The sequence below is a fragment of the Triturus cristatus genome, chromosome 1_2, assembly GCF_964204655.1.
Source record: "Triturus cristatus chromosome 1_2, aTriCri1.1, whole genome shotgun sequence".
Lineage (NCBI taxonomy): Eukaryota > Metazoa > Chordata > Amphibia > Caudata > Salamandridae > Triturus > Triturus cristatus.
Window position 1 is genome coordinate 1060170578 of NC_140580.1, and position 15735 is coordinate 1060186312.

The window sequence follows — 15735 nt, forward strand, 5'->3', positions numbered from 1 at the left end:
GAAGTTTCTGCCCAAGGTCATTTCCCCTTTCCATCTCAATCAATCGGTGGAATTACCTGTCTTTTTCTCGCAACCTCAATCTGTTGCAGAGAGGGCCTTACACACACTCGATGTTAAAATGGCTTTGCTGTACTACATACAAAGAACGCAACCCTTCAGGAAGACTAAACAATTGTTCGTTTCCTTCTCTCCACCACATAAAGGCAACCCCATCTCTAAATCAGGGATAGCTAGGTGGATTGTAAAGTGTATACAAATTTGCTATCAAAAGGCATAAAGAACATTATCTGTTCCACCTAAAGCCCACTCTACTAGAAAGTTAGGGGCTTCTATGGCTTTTCTAGGGAACATACCCTTAGATGACATCTGCAAAGCAGCCACATGGTCAACACCGCACACCTTCACAAAACATTACTGTGTAGATGTGCATTCCAAGCAGCAAGCTAGTGTGGGCCAGGCTGTACTAAAGACACTTTTTCAAACCACTGCAACGGATACCGGTGGTCACCGCTAAGGTTGGGTACTGCTATATAATCTATGCTAAGTGTACAATCTGCAGCTCATATGCCTCGAACGGAATATGCTACTTACCAGTATGCATCTGTTCTTGGCATGTAGAGCTGCAGAGTTGTACACGCCCACCCGCCTCCCCGGCTACCTGTATCCGTTCCAGTCCATCTTATTTAGATACAACAACACATGGGTTTCTCACTGTTATTACTACGCTCCATCATTTCCCTGTTGGCGAAAAACAATCTGAGGATGGAGCCGAAGCCCATGCGCAGTACGGACCGAAGGAGGAGTCACCAAACTCGTGACTTCCAAAGACTGTCCAAAGAACAAAAACAAACTGTAAACATCCGGGCCCAACACCAGATGGCGATCTATGCTAAGTGTACAACTCTGCAGCTCTACATGCCAAGAACAGATGCATACTGGTAAGTAGCATATTCCATTTTTGTCGCATGAATATTTCATAGATTCACGTGAACCACTCAGATTCCACAAGGTGAAAAGGTAGGCAGGAAACAAATATGTAACTGTTATGTCAAATATTGTGCCTGTGACGGATGCCGATGGAAGCTTGCAGTCAGGTGGCACCTGTAGTATGGGGCATTAGGTGCTTTTATTTCAAAGTCATAGGCAGTCCTTATTGTCAACTAGGTTTGTAGTTTAGAAAAGAACAATACACTATTTTAAATCCCACACTAAATAGGAAAAATGCTAGTTTGTGTATTTGTATTAAATAGCATGCAGCAAAGTTGCTGTTACAAGTAGGTTACTTCTCATCATTGCCTTGCGTGCTGTGAAGTGTAATATGGAGCATCTCTGCATCCCAAGTGTCTCCCTCCCCCTTATGATTCACATTCTGTTTTTGATACAGTGGTGAATAGGATTGGGGAGTGTCCTCTTAAAAAAATGTTTACAAAAAATGTAATTGGTACCAAGCTTAATTTGGAAATATGCTTGCTGTCATGTCTTGGTTGTTACCATCCTGGGAGGTTGCACCCATAGGTTGTACTGGCTTTATTCTCATCACACGGTTTGTCTATCAATGTACACCTTTATTCATTAAGATATGTTGCTATGCATAGATTTTGTCTTTTTACATGAGCCCTGAAAACGTATATCCATGTCTCGCGGTCACTTTGTTGAATTGTTAGTTTGTGGTGGATTTGAAGTTGTCACTTACCGTGTTGCCTTTCCCACTCCAGTAGGCCAGCCAAGAAAGGAGGTAAACAGCAGATTACTACTGCCGCTGACTCTGAGGAAGAAGAGGAAGGTTTGCCAATGACCTATGATGAAAAACGGCAGCTCAGCCTGGACATCAATCGGCTACCTGGAGAGAAACTAGGCCGGGTTGTGCACATTATACAGTCACGAGAGCCTTCCCTCAGAGACTCCAATCCAGATGAAATAGAAATAGATTTTGAAACTTTGAAACCCACCACGCTGAGAGAATTAGAGCGATACGTCAAATCTTGTTTACAGAAGAAACAAAGAAAACCCTGTTGTAAGTGAAAACACCTTAATCTATTTCTGTTACTTTGTGTTTGGTGGGCTGCCTTCAAGGGAAGGATTACAGTGATTACAAACCTACTTCAGGTGTGGAGTGCATGCAATATAAAGAATTGGAGCTTGAAATGTAATCCGCTACCTGAAACAAGATCTGGATTACTGTGCATGCAATCCAAAACAAAGTGTATTCCGTAGGAATCATTAAACTTCGGTGTACATGAGGGTCACGTTCTGTTTGGACCATAATCAATAGACTTGGTTTAATTCATATACATGATTTTGCCTCTTCTAAGGCATCTGGACATTATTTGGTTAGATATGCACTGCCTAAGAATGTTTTGGCATTTTATGGACACCAACTAAAAGTTGGCTGTAATGTGCCTTTCTACCATCTTTCTAGAAGTGGGAGATTAGTTTGTGCTTCAAGTGAAACACTTAGTTAGATTCCTTTGTTCCAAATTGTACTTGTCTGTTTGCAATTAAATGTATACATTGTATGCTTACCCATGTGTTAATACACATAAGATATGGGTATTTCCCTATGGTGAGCTTTTTTTTCTTTCTTATAGAGCGCATCTTTACACCAAAAAAACTCTATAGCTGCCTAGTGGTTGGTGTAGTAGCTACCCTCCTTAAAATGTTCTTTATTGGTGTTTTGCACATGCGTATAAATGTAATGTTGTATTGCATCTTATTAAAGGGAAAGGCTCCTAAAGAAGAAAGCGTTTATTGCAATAATGGACCAAGTCAGAATTTTTATGTTGACCTTTTTGATGTTTGTTTCATACATATCCGGTCATATGAAAGTGCTTTGATTTTCAATTTTAAGGTTGAACTTGGTTTTGGTTAAGCATGGTGAGTAGAAGAGAAACAATCATAAAGACATATAAACGGATGTTAGTACACTTCTAGAACATTGCATAACCGTTTCATTCAATTCAGTAGTTGAAATATCTTCTGTAGCTGTCAAGGCTCAACATTGAACGGCTTTTTAACACTTGTACTAGAAAACAATCTATGCTTCCAGTGATAGATTAGGATCAACACAAATTCTTTAATACCAAATATTACAAATGTTCATCCATTTAGTTTTAGACAACTGTTCTTGGCCTAATGCAGGGGTCTCCAACTTTTTCTGTAAAATAGGTACTTCTAGCCAATGAGAATCAGTGTTGTAATGGTGATTACTTCAGATTAGATTACGTTATTGAGCACCAAATGCAAGATTATGAGCAGTAACTACCTCAGTTCATCAGGCATGGTTGCCAGCAGTAATGTAGAAAATGCTTTGTCATTGTTTAAATAACTCTATATAAGTAATGCATAACAGCCCTAGGTGAAATGTCCGGTAGTAACAACAGTAATAAGTAAATCCAACGCTGCATGAATTGCTCAAATATCACCTTTAAGTATATTTTAGAAATTCATTTAACCATTTCTCTAAGAGTTCTGAAAATACACATGCATTGAAATCCCAAATACTCTTATTAATTTTGGTCCACGTACATTAATTCATCTAATTCATCTAAGTAGAAGCTTATTATTTATTAGGCTGGACTGCACCCAGGAGAGATATTATTGAGTAGCTGCGCAGCTACAAGCAGCTACACATTGTAGAAACCTGGTTTAGAGTTTGACTTTTTTTCCAGTTTCTTTTTATAAGCTAATAACACTTTTTCCTGATTTTCATACTGCCTTCATATCCATGCTGCTGAACTATTTCATCTGTTAATTGTGCGTGTGATGTGGTCAGTGCTCGTTATGGTTTTGCTTTTACCGGCATTTATCCCGTTTCCCATAGAGCATAGCTGTCTCTCTGGTCTCGAATATGTGTAGGCCAGTTGCCTTTGCTTTACCCTGTACTTTATGTACTCTCTTGTGTCCTTCCTTAAATTTAAAGCGTTGCTTTTAAGTCCATATGCTTTACATGTAGTGTCATCTAAGTTTTATTTATTTTTTGGTCCGTGTTTTGCTGATTGGTACACTAAACATAACTATGTATTTTCCCGGCCCCACAATGGCAATGTTGTCAGGTCCTCTAGAAGCTGTGCTTCTCCTTCATGGGCTGCTCTCCGCTGCTAAAATAGCATAGTCTCTCCCGCCTGTGCTTGGTCCAGGAACACACTTTACATATATTCAATCTGAATTTAAATCATCACCTGTATGTCATTTTCTTTCTTATGGGTACTTCTAACTACAGATTCCACACCTTGTGAATAATTCTGGGTGCCAGGCTGTATCTGGAAAACTCAAAAAGCAGTGCCTCATGCACACATAGGTGACAAGATGAGTCTTCCGCATCGACTCACTTCTGCTCCAGAAGTGACATGTGGAGCCGCATATAAGTGCCACCGATGCTCTCTGATGTCAGTTCCTTTTCTTTATACATCTTTAGATGTGGATCCAGAGCTCCACTCCTCCTTTTCTGTACTCATTAAAGAGATTTATTTCCTGAAATTTCTCCAGTGTTCAAGGGAACATGTCAACCCCTAAAACTACAGGTTTTAATCCTTGCAGAGACTGCCTCAAACAGATGTCTGTGACAGATCACCACAAAGGGTCCCTCTAGTGCTTGAGTTCGACGCACAACTCCAAGGCCTACAATGACGCACCCAGATGAATCCGAAATCTATCCAGGAACATGAAGCGCTGCCTTGCAAAACACCTGAAGACGCCACACAGGTCTCACTCAATGTCTAATTTGAGAGTTCGGATCCAGTGCTGCTCCTAGTCCCGAAGCAGTCCTGGACACCAGTCTGGCTTCTGAAGCAGCCACCGCACGAAGACTGCACTCCACGCCTACCCAACATCCTCTCCTTCCTTGACCGGGGCAAGACTGCAGCCCTCATCCTACTAGACCTCTCTGCTACCTTCAACACCCTCTCCCACCATTCTTTAATCATGAGGCTCCGCGACAAGGCACTGGACTGGATCCACTCCTTCCTCACTGGCCGGACTCGGCGAGTTAGACTACCATTGTTCTTCTCAGAACCCACAAACATCAGTTGTGGAGTGCCCCATGGTTCCTTCCTGAGCCCCACACTCTTAAATGTCTACATGGCCCTCCTCGCAGCCATCGTCAGAAGCCACGGTTTAATATAGACTTCTACGCCAACGACACCTAGCTGATCCTCTCCCTCACCAACAAACCCACAACCACCAGAACCAACTTCCACAATGGAATGAAGGCCATTGCTACCTGGATAAAAGATAGCTGTCTCAAGCTCAACCCAGACAAGACCGAAGTACTCAGTACTTCAGCCTGGTATGGCTCCTGGTGGCCAGCTGCTCTGAGATGCCTTCACCCCATCCCAACAGACCACGCACGCAACCTCTTCCTCATAATGGAATCATTCCTCATAATGAATTGACAAATCAACGCGGTTTCCTCAGCCTGCTTCCATACGCTCCGCCTGCTTCGAAAGACATTCCGATAGATCCCCACCGAATCCCGAAAGCTGGTCATCCCTTCACTCATCACCAGCAGACTCGACCACGGCAACGCACTCTACGCCGACGTCACCCAGAAACAGCTCAAGAAACTACAGAATGTTAAACGCTGCAGCCAGACTGGTCCTAGACATCCCCTGACACAGCCACATCACCCAGCACCTCTAACCACTCCACTAGCTCCCGGTCAACAAGAGAATCACCTTCAAGCTCCTCACTCGCGCATACAAAGCCCTACATGACGAAGGACCAGCATACTTGAACCACTGCCTCACATTCCACGTACCCGCCAGACAATTCCGTTCCACCTAACTCGCCCTGGCCTCAGTCCCCAGGATTCACAAGACCAGAACTAGAGGAAGTTTGTTCTCCTACCTCGCCGCCAAGACCGTGGACACCCTAACCCTTCACCTTAAGCAATATGCATCGCTGACCCAATTCAAGAAGGACCTCAAGACATGGCTCTACTCAGTGCGACCATAAGCCCCCAGTGTCTGGAGACCCTCACGGGTGAGTAGCCGCGCTGTACAAGCCCCTGATTGATTGATTGAAGTAGTTATCGCAGCAGAACACATTCATGGTCAAAGTCTTCGGGTAAGTCCAGGAAGAAACATAGGATGTCCAAGCAGGACTTCCTGTCACTCCTGTTCTCCAGAAAAGGTGCAAGGACATCGCCGTGCCTCGAGGCTATGCCTGAGTCTTCGATCCCGATTCACCCCCAGTTTCCCGGACTGTCCGTGATAAAGCAGCTGGTCGAAGTCTTTCAAGAGGCCATGTAACACATCTTTGGCACACTTTGGGGCTCCTTAAATCCTCCTTGGGGTCAGCACCAGCATTGTTGCAGACTTGAGGTCAGGTACTGAAATCTGAAAGGAACATGTTAGTTATAGATTCCTTACCTGAGAATTACCCCCAGGCATCAGACTGGATCCGGAATGTTTTTTCGTCAGCAGTACCTCTGCGCATTGGAAGGTGGCGTCAGTCGGCTCTGCGTCCGTCGTTGGCGTCGTGGTCACCGGGATGACATCGCAGTAGCTAATTAGAGGCTGCCCTGGCGCGCTGAAAGTCGGTTCTTTCTTTTTCCGTGCCAGCCGGCGCAGATCCGGCGAGAGCGGTACCTCCAGTCATTTTTTGACTGAACTTTTTGAGCAACTTTTGTCAACGTCTTTTTTGAGTCTACGACTCCTGGTGCACGTAGGGATGCCCGGCTTCAAGGCTTGCGGTTCCTGTACCCGACTGATGCCGGTTATACGGATCTGCCCCGCTTGTGCCTCTTTTGCCTGGTGCGCGAACACTACCCTAAGTCGTGCTCTGACTACCGGTCCATGGATCCGAAGGCTTTGCAGGAGCGGTTCCGAAAGCTTCTTGAGCGCCGGCAGTCGGCTCCACGCCGTTGGAGGTCCCGGTCGCGAAGGAGTCCGAGGGACCGGTCGCGGAGCCTTCACCATTCGTCCAAGTCTTCTGAGTCTTCGCACTCTGGGTCAGGTAAGTCGAAGCACAAGAAGAAGTCAAAGAAGCATCTTCACTCTTCGACTTCTTCCCATCGGTCGGCTGACGGGACGAGGGATGCGGGCGGTGCCCCTCCCACGGCTCCGCGCGCTGAGCCCGCAGAGTCGCCTTGGAGTTTCCCTCCCTTCCCGGGACCCGGAGCAACGCCTGTCCAGCTTCATACGTTTTAAGAGGTGAAGCACGCCATCTTGGGGCAGCCCTACTCTGCCTGCGCGCCTTCTGGCCCCGCGGACTTGGTTGGGGGGCCTAGGCCTTCTCCGCTGGTGGCTCCGGCCCTTGTGCCACAGGCCCCCCTTAGAGCCAGGCCTGGATCCGGATAGGCGCCGGTTGACCTTATTACACCTCCACCGGCGTCTCTTGCTCTGGCACTGCTTCCGCAGCCGACTCCAGTGGTGCCCCCGGCCGGCGTCGACCCCGGTCTCCATCCTGATGTGGACCCAGAGCCAGATCCGGCGCCGAGAGGGGATTTTGTGCCCCTGTTCGCTCCTGGGGTCCCATTTCAGCCAGATTGGCACCCAGAGGATGAGGAGGACTGGGATGGGTCAGATGACCCTCTGACTGACCAGCTCGACTCTGAGCCGGACTGGAGAGAGGAACTGGGGTATACCTTTTAATGAGGCCCTTAACGACGTCCTTTTGGGCAACGTTTCCAGGCCCAACACTGGGGCTCCTGTGGATAGGATGATTGTCCAACACACGTCTGGGCTCCGGGTGACCCCACTTTCCTCTCCCAACACCCCACCCCTGAGAGCTTGGTTGTCCAAGCCTCCACTTCAAAGAGCGCATTCCATACCGCTCCACCGGAAAGGGAATCCAAGAAGCGGGACCATCTTGGGAAGACTATTTTCTCTTCCTCCAGCTTGGTACTGCGGTCGGTAAACATTGCATGTCTATTGGGACGTTATTCTCACTCTGTGTGCGATACGGTTGGGCAGGTGCTGCCTCAGTGTCCGGAGGAGGCCCGGACAGTGCTCTCCCAGGCTATTGTCGCAGGGAGGGATGCGGCGAAGTTTACTATCCGTTGTGGGCCTCATACCGCCGGCTCTCTAGGCAGGTCGATTTCCACGTCGGTAGCCCTTCGACACTAAGCCTGGATGAGATCGACTGGCTTTTCGGAGGATGTCAAGAATACCCTCATGAACATGCCTTTTGATGGCCGTCGCCTTTTTGGTGACAAAGAGGACAACGCTCTAGAGCGTTTCAAGGACTAATGGCCTATTGCCAAGTCCTTGGGCCTCTCCACCTGCCCAGCGCAGTCTGCTTTTCGCCCCTTTCGTGGCTACGGAAGGGGTGCCCCACTACGTCCTGCCCAGAGCCACAGGAAGTTTCCCAATCTTAGCGCAGGTGGGGCCGTGGGCACCACTGCCGTGGCTCAGGGGGCCAGCGGGCAGGCCAGTCCACCAACCCTTCCTCTGCAGCAGCCTCCAAGCCTTCCTATTCCGACATTTCAGACCCATCAAATGTCAGTGGGCGGCAGGATTCGCCATCGCCTCCCCCACTGGCACACCATCACGTCGGACAGGTGGGTTTTGCAGATAGTCCGAAGTGGCTACTACCTCCCCTTCAAGGCTACCTCTCCAGCCATGCCTACCAATACCACCATTTGTCGGAGGATCATCTGGACCTTCTCCAACAGGAAGTCACAGCTCTTTTGGCCAAGGGAGCCATCAAGCCTGTTCCTGTCCCAGAAGTAAGTCGTGGTTGTTACTCTCACTACTTTCTGGTGCCCAAGAAGGACATGGGCCTGCATCCTATCTTGGATCTAGAACGTCAACCGCTTCCTCCGGAAGGAGCAGTTCAAGATTTAGACGCTCGCTCAGGTCTTGTCTACCCTCTGCCCTGGAGACTGGTTGGTAGCGTTGGACTTGCAGGATGCTTATTTCCACATTCCCGTCCTGCCGGCGTTACCTGCGGTTCATGGTAGGCCACGTGCATTTTCGGTTTACCATGCTCCCCTTTGGCCTTACCATCGCCCCTCGGGTGTTAATGAAAGTGATGGCGGTGGTTGCAGCTCATCTGCGCAGATCAGGGGTTCCAGTCTTCCCCGATCTCGACGACTGACTGTTGAAGGCAGGGTCGCCCCAGAATGTCGTCTCCCACCTCCAGACTACGGCCGACCTCCTCATTCGCTGGGGTTCACTATCAATATGCCGAAGTCACACCTGATTCCCTCTCAGAAGCTCCTCTTCATCGGAGCGGTTCTGCACTCAATGCAGTTTCGGGTTTATCCTGCCAAGCAGCAAGTCTGGAATATTCGGGATATGGTTCAGATTTTTCAGCCTCTATCCCGTGTTTCGGTCTGGATGACCCTGAGGCCGCTGGGCCTCATGGCCGCCTGCATCCTGCTGAACGATCATGCTAGATGGCATATGCAGGCTTTGCAGTGGGACCTGAAGTTCCAGTGGGCGCAGCATCAGAGGAATCTGTCCGATTGCTTCCAGATCTCGGAGGGCAATGCACATCTACTGCATTGGAGGCTCACGAACCAGGATTGGGTCAACAGCAGATCCCTCTCCCTTTCCCAACCAAATCACACAGTGGTGACAGACGCATCCCTTCTGGGATGGGGCGGCCACATGGGAGAGGCGGAGATCAAAGGCCTCTGGTCTCAGGCTGAGTCCGAGCTCCACATCAACCTTTTGGAGCTTCGGGCGATACGACTTGCAATGAAAGAATTCCTTCTCTCTGTCCGGGGAAGAGTAGTGCAGGTGTTCACGGACAACACCACCGCCATGTTGTACTGCAACAAACAGAGCAGGTGGGGTTGTGGACCCTATGTCAGGAGGCCCTGCGCCTCTGGACATGGCTGGAGCTTTAGGGAATATTTCTGGTGGCTCAACACCTGGCAGGTTCTCTGAACGCCTAGGGCGGACGAACTCAGCCAGAGGTGCATGATGGATAACGAATGGTGTCTCCACTCTGACGTGGTGCAACGTCTCTTTCAGCCGTGGGGAGAACCTTGGTTAGATCTATTCACTACCGAAGAGAACGTGCAATGTCAGCTATTCTGCGCATTGGAATTTCCAAGGCTGCACTCGCTCGGTGACTCTTTTCGTCGTGAGTGGAGTTGCGGTCTGTTGTGCGCTTTTCCGCCTATACCACTTATGCCCAGAATGCTGAAGAAAATAAGGCGCGTCCGGGCCCAAGTCATCCTGGTGGCTCCGGATTGGGCATGAAGTGTCTGGTATCCCGAGCTGCTCAACATGGCCATCGATCCTCTGATTCGACTGCCTCTTCAGGAGGATCTCCTGTCGCAGCAGAAGTGGACGGTCCTCCACCCGAACCAGTCCAGCCTCCAACTCCTTGTGTGGAGATTGAGCGGCGGCAGTTGACTTCTTTTGACTTGCCTCCTGAAGTTTGTGATGTAATCTTGGCAGCCAGGTGTCCCTCCACTAAGGCGGTATATGCCTGCCGTTGGAACAAATTTGTGGCATGGTGCACAGCAAAGGCTGTTTATCCCCTTTCTGCCCCTCTTTATGAGGTTCTATTGTTGCTCCTCTCTTTGGACCAGCAGGGCTCTGCTCTGGCCATTATCAAGGGATATCTTTCGGCCATCTCTGACTTTCTTCGGCTTCCTGATTAGCCTTCTCTCTTCAATTCCCCGGTTGTAAATAGTTTCCTAAAAGGCATGACTCATCTCTTCACTCCTATTCCTTTTTTTATGCCTCAGTGAGACTTGAATCTAGTCTTAACCTATTTAATGTGCACTCCCTTTGAGCCGCTTCACAACTGTCCTTTGAGGCTTTTGACTCTTAAGACTGCATTCCTGGTGGCCATCACATCTGCCAGAAAAGTGAGTGAGCTCCAAGCTCTGTCATCTAAGCCTCCTTTTCTGTCTGTACATCCGGACAAGGTGGTTCTCAGGACTCGCCCATCCTTTATTCCCAAAGTTGTCACTGCCTATCACATCGGGCAGACCATCGCTACAGAGGCTCCACCGTCTGGACCCAAAACGGGCACTTTCCATTTATCTGAATCGCACTAAACCGCTCCGGGTGGATGACCAGCTCTTTGTTGGCTGCGTGGGCGCCAAGAAAGGTCGGGCCGTACACAAGTGGATTATCTCCAGATGCGTAATTTTGTGTATCAAAACCTGTTATTCTCTGGCGAAGGAGCCTCCAGTGGGGCTGTGTGCCCATTCCACCAGGGTGACGGCAGCAACTACTGCTTTGGGACGAAGAGTCCCTCTGAATGACATCGGTCAGGCAGCTACATGGGCATCGTTGCACACATTTACGAAACACTACTGCCTCAACAGCCAAGTCCGGAGAGACAGCTTCTTTGGCCGTTCTGGTCTCCAAGACTTTCTGGAGTGATGTGGGTTTGCAGACCCCCCTCCAGATTGGTATTGCTGGGGTATCTATTCTAAGATAAGGAATCTATAACTAACTATTTCTTTCAGATGAACAAGTTACTTACCTTCAGTAACGATATATCTGTAAGAAACACGTTAGTTTTAGATTCCTTACCTTACCGACCTCTCCCCCCCCCCCCCCCCCCCCCCCCCCCCCATTCTGCATACTGATTTTTAGGGTTAAGGATATTCTTTCAGGGCCCTAGTTTTGGGCATCAGTGGTCCGTGTCTTGCATGGCTCTGCGTTTCTGGCACAGAAAGGCGTGTACAGAACTGACGTCAGTGCTCGAGGGCGACGTCTAAGTAGCTACCTCAAGATCATCCCGGTGACCACGACACCAACGACGGGCGCGGAGTCGACCTCGCAGAGGTACTGCTGACGAAAAAAACTTTCCGGATCCAGTCTGACCCCTGGGGTAATTCTAAGGTAAGGAATCTATAAATAACCTATGTTTCTTACAGATAAATTGTTACCGAAGTTAAGTAACTTGTTCACCAGTCCCTCAGACGCTGACTCAGAATTTGGAGGCCCAACCTATCATGGTATTTTACCAGGAGCCATATTTGTTTTAACCAAGGAAGTCCCCATATCCTAATGTGATACAGCGAATACTCAATCCCTAAGATTCATACACGGTTTCTTTACTGCACATTCACTACACTGACTTTTTGGTTCGGACTCTGACAGAGATGTGTACCAGGTCGATTCTTCACTTTGTTCTGCACCAAAACACGCAGCCTGCAAGGGCAGTGTGTGTGTGTGTAAAGGTACATGGCCTCTAAGGGTGGCACAATAAGAGCTGCAGCCCATAGAGGCTTTCCCTGGCCACAGTGCCCATGGTTCCTTTTACAAGGGACTGACATGTGGCCAGAGAGGTGCCAATTGGGGGTACAAGGTACAGTTTGGGTAAAGAACACAGGCCCTGGGAACCTGAATGGCAGGGACCCAGGGCGCATCAAGTCGAAGTGCATCAGTAGTCTGGCAAGAAGTAGGGAGGGTTACTGCAACAGAAACCCCGCTTCCTACACCCGATACCAGTCCTGGTTATGCAGAGACATTCTAGGTGCTCGTCAGAGGGCAGTCAAAGACAATGGGTTCCAGATACTGTGCAGAATGGAAAAAAATAGCAGCTCATCTCAAGTTTCACCAAAGGTGCCGAAACATTGGGTACAGGCCTTAAACATATTGCTTGAAGCAAAAACAGAAAAAGCAATCTAACCTGTTCCAAAAAACACAAAGAAAATGGGCATAGACAATATTATGACTTCTTAAAAGCCAGGACCGAAATCAAGAATTTTGCCAAATGTTGGAACTCAGGACTGTGAAGAAATGGATTAAAAGAGAAAGGTTCTTGATGTTGGTGTTTCAACAGATGCTTCCTCTGCTGCACTAGAATGACTGGATCTGCCGCGCTTTTGCAGTATTCGAATTTCCATCTACCAACCCGCAAAGGCATTTACTAATGTTATAGATTGGCAAGAGACATTATTAGTTCAGAGCCTTCTCCTAGCTGCAGTTTCCTCGCCTTGTTAATTACCCAAGTCGCTAGACTGAATCTTTAGTTTTTTTCTCAGCAATTTCTGGTATTTGGTGAAGAGCAGCTCCATGCTGGGGCCACAATATAACCATCACCTCTGTGAATTGACATTGGTTCCTTTGTCACCCGATAGCTCTTATTCCAGGTACCAATGTAAAAGGGACATTTCTCCCACTAAACTGGCAGGTTTTAAACATTCAATGATTGCCACAAGCAGATGACAATGATTGATTGTCAAAAGGTCTCTCACTGCTGTCTGGACTTCTTACATGACTCAACATCATGTGACAAATGTGATCAGTTGAACCTGAAGGGACAGTGAGGCCAAACTCTAAGTCACTGAGCACTACAGGAAACGTTTGTCTCACTCTTAAGTTGAGTACTCGAAAGATTTCTCAGCCTGAAGACCTTTCCCGAGAGAGGTCATCATCCCTTTCCAGGTCTTGGAGTATGTTGAAAAAGAAACACAGAAAGGCAAAATAGGGCTCCCTTCTTCCTGCCACTCGGCAAGAGAAGTTGCGCAAATGTCTGGTTATCTCCAGGTCTCAGTTCTCCACTTTGGAACTGATCCCCAGCGCTAGTCCCAATCTAGCCTGAGCTCACGGGGGCATCTGCAATGCCGCATCAGATTCAAAGAAAACGTGTTGCAGATATTTGGCACCCTTCGCCGTCCCTTTGGTGCACCTCTGGGCCCCATGCATAACAGGAGACCTCCAGTCAGGTTAAAGCAGGCAGGTCTCTCCCTGACGCCCACTGCACCTCTCCACTCCTGTCCAAGGTCTTCCTCGACTCCGGTGCCAGTGCCTGCTCTGACCTCCAATACAGTGACGAGACCTGCACAATTGCCTTGCATGTTAATGCAGGCAGCAACGCCACAGAAGGAAGGCCCCATGACTCTGAAGCAAGTCCAAAATGTCCTCTTTTGAAGTTGCACTTTTTGAACCTCACTCCGACTGTTAAGCTTTCATTGGACTACAGATAGTCAGACCTGAAGTCCCAAGGTGACTGCGATGACACATTGTAACTATATGATGACTAGAGCCTATTTCTAGTCCTCCAAGAGGATAGTGGGCTTTACACCCTGCCTGACACTGGCCTCATCTCTCCACCTGACCTTTCTACGGCGGAGCCTCCCTAGTTTGCCATGGTAAGTTGGACAGCAGAAGTGCTTAACCTCCAGTTCCCCTGATTGGAGGTAAAAAACAATATTTCACAGAGGTACTGTAGCCAGAGCAGACTGCCTCAGAACTACTCCTCTCTTTTAAGGAGGCTTTAGCAGACTTGCTTTTATGCATCTGTGAAGAGCTAACATCTGCCCTCCTGTCATCGCCAAATAGCCAGGAGACAGGGGGTGCCATCTATCCTTTAGCAGCACCAGAGATCCTCGTGGTTCAGGCCTTCTCCAGTAGATTTAACCCAAATGTGTTACCGACCACCTTGCCAGACCGGGAGTTCAAACACCAGCAAATGAAAAGCAAATGTTCTCATGTGCTAGTCTTTCCCTCGAGTCCTTAAACTCGAGTTGCCTCCTGGAGCATTTCTCGCATGTGCCGTGGGTCATGGTGACTGATATCTTGCCCACAGTCCTAGATTACCTTCACGCCAACCTCCAACAGATACTTTGCTGCATCCTGGCCATCTTCAATTATGTAATCAGTTTAGTGTGATTCACTACCAACTGTCTGGGTAGGGTTGTTGGTACCAGTATGGTACTCAAGCGCCACGCCTGAATGTGCCCTACATGTTTTTCAAGTGATGTCCAACATTCACTCATGAACATTCCCTTTGATGCCACCTAACCCCAAAGCCTTTTTTTTTGTTTTTGTGAAACCCTTAGTGGCACACTTTCATCTGCTACGCTGGATAAGTTTTTACTTCCACTTGTGGCAAAGCACATCTCACATATGGGTGCTTCAAATCATCCATCACAATAGCACCCTTCCTTTCCACTCCTTCAAATTTGCTATCTTCACCGCAATTGCTTGTAGAGGACCAATTGTCCATTCTGCAGAGGGGAGTTCAAGCTCTCTTGGAGAAAGTGGCCATAGAAAAGGTACCAGCATCCGAGCGTGGAACTGGCTGCTTCTCTATTTGTTTGGTGTTGAAGAAAGACTGAAGTCTTTATCCTGTCCTGAACCTCTACCCTCAACACTTTTCCTCAAGGGCAAGTTCAGAATGCTCATCTTGGACATGGTTCTGTCTGCCCTAGATAAAGTGACTGGATGGTGGCCTTGGATTGCCAGGATCCTTATTTCCACATTCCTGTCCCGCATGTCCGCTGAGGTTACCTGCAGCTTCGGATAGGCCAGGAGCATTTTCAGTTCACATTGCTCGCTTTTGGCCTTACCAATGTCCCTCTGGTGGTTATAAAAGTGATGGTGGTGTCACTACCAGTTTAGGCAGATTGGAAATACAAGTCTTCCCATACCACAATGACTGGTTGCTGAAGGGGAGCTCGCCCCATACAGTTGTCAGCCACCTCCAGACAACAGCTGATCTATTGACCTCTGTGAGATTTTACATTATTGTGCTGAAGCCACACCTTACTCCTGGACATGGTGCCTATTTCGGGCCTTTCCTCTTTTTTCAAAGTGTCCAAGACATTTTGGCTATAATTAAGATGTTTCAACCTTTGACCTGGATCTCCGTGAGAGTGGCTCTGAAGTTTCTTGGTCTCCAACTTGCTGGTGAACCATGCCCAGTGGCACATGCGTTTTCTGCAGTCAGTGAGCTCAGCAACAAGGGAACCTCTCATGTTCCACCAATGTGTCAAAGGAATCTGAAAGAGATCTGGTAGCAGACCCCTACCCCATCCAGAGCTGATGGTTGTGAAGGATACATCTCTTGCTAGGTTGAGGAGGTCAT

The 15735-nt window shown here is 48.2% G+C and overlaps 1 protein-coding gene across 7 annotated transcripts in view; it reads left to right on the plus strand.

Moving 5' to 3' along the window:
• Positions 1–15735, plus strand: part of BRD3 (bromodomain containing 3) — a 336658-nt gene that overhangs the window by 246087 nt on the left and 74836 nt on the right. For all 7 annotated transcript variants that reach the window (XM_085612657.1, XM_085612615.1, XM_085612646.1 and 4 more), the window contains exon 11: positions 1716–2014. In XM_085612657.1, the coding sequence (XP_085468783.1) occupies positions 1716–2014 (299 nt within the window). The remainder of the gene's footprint in view (positions 1–1715; positions 2015–15735) is intronic.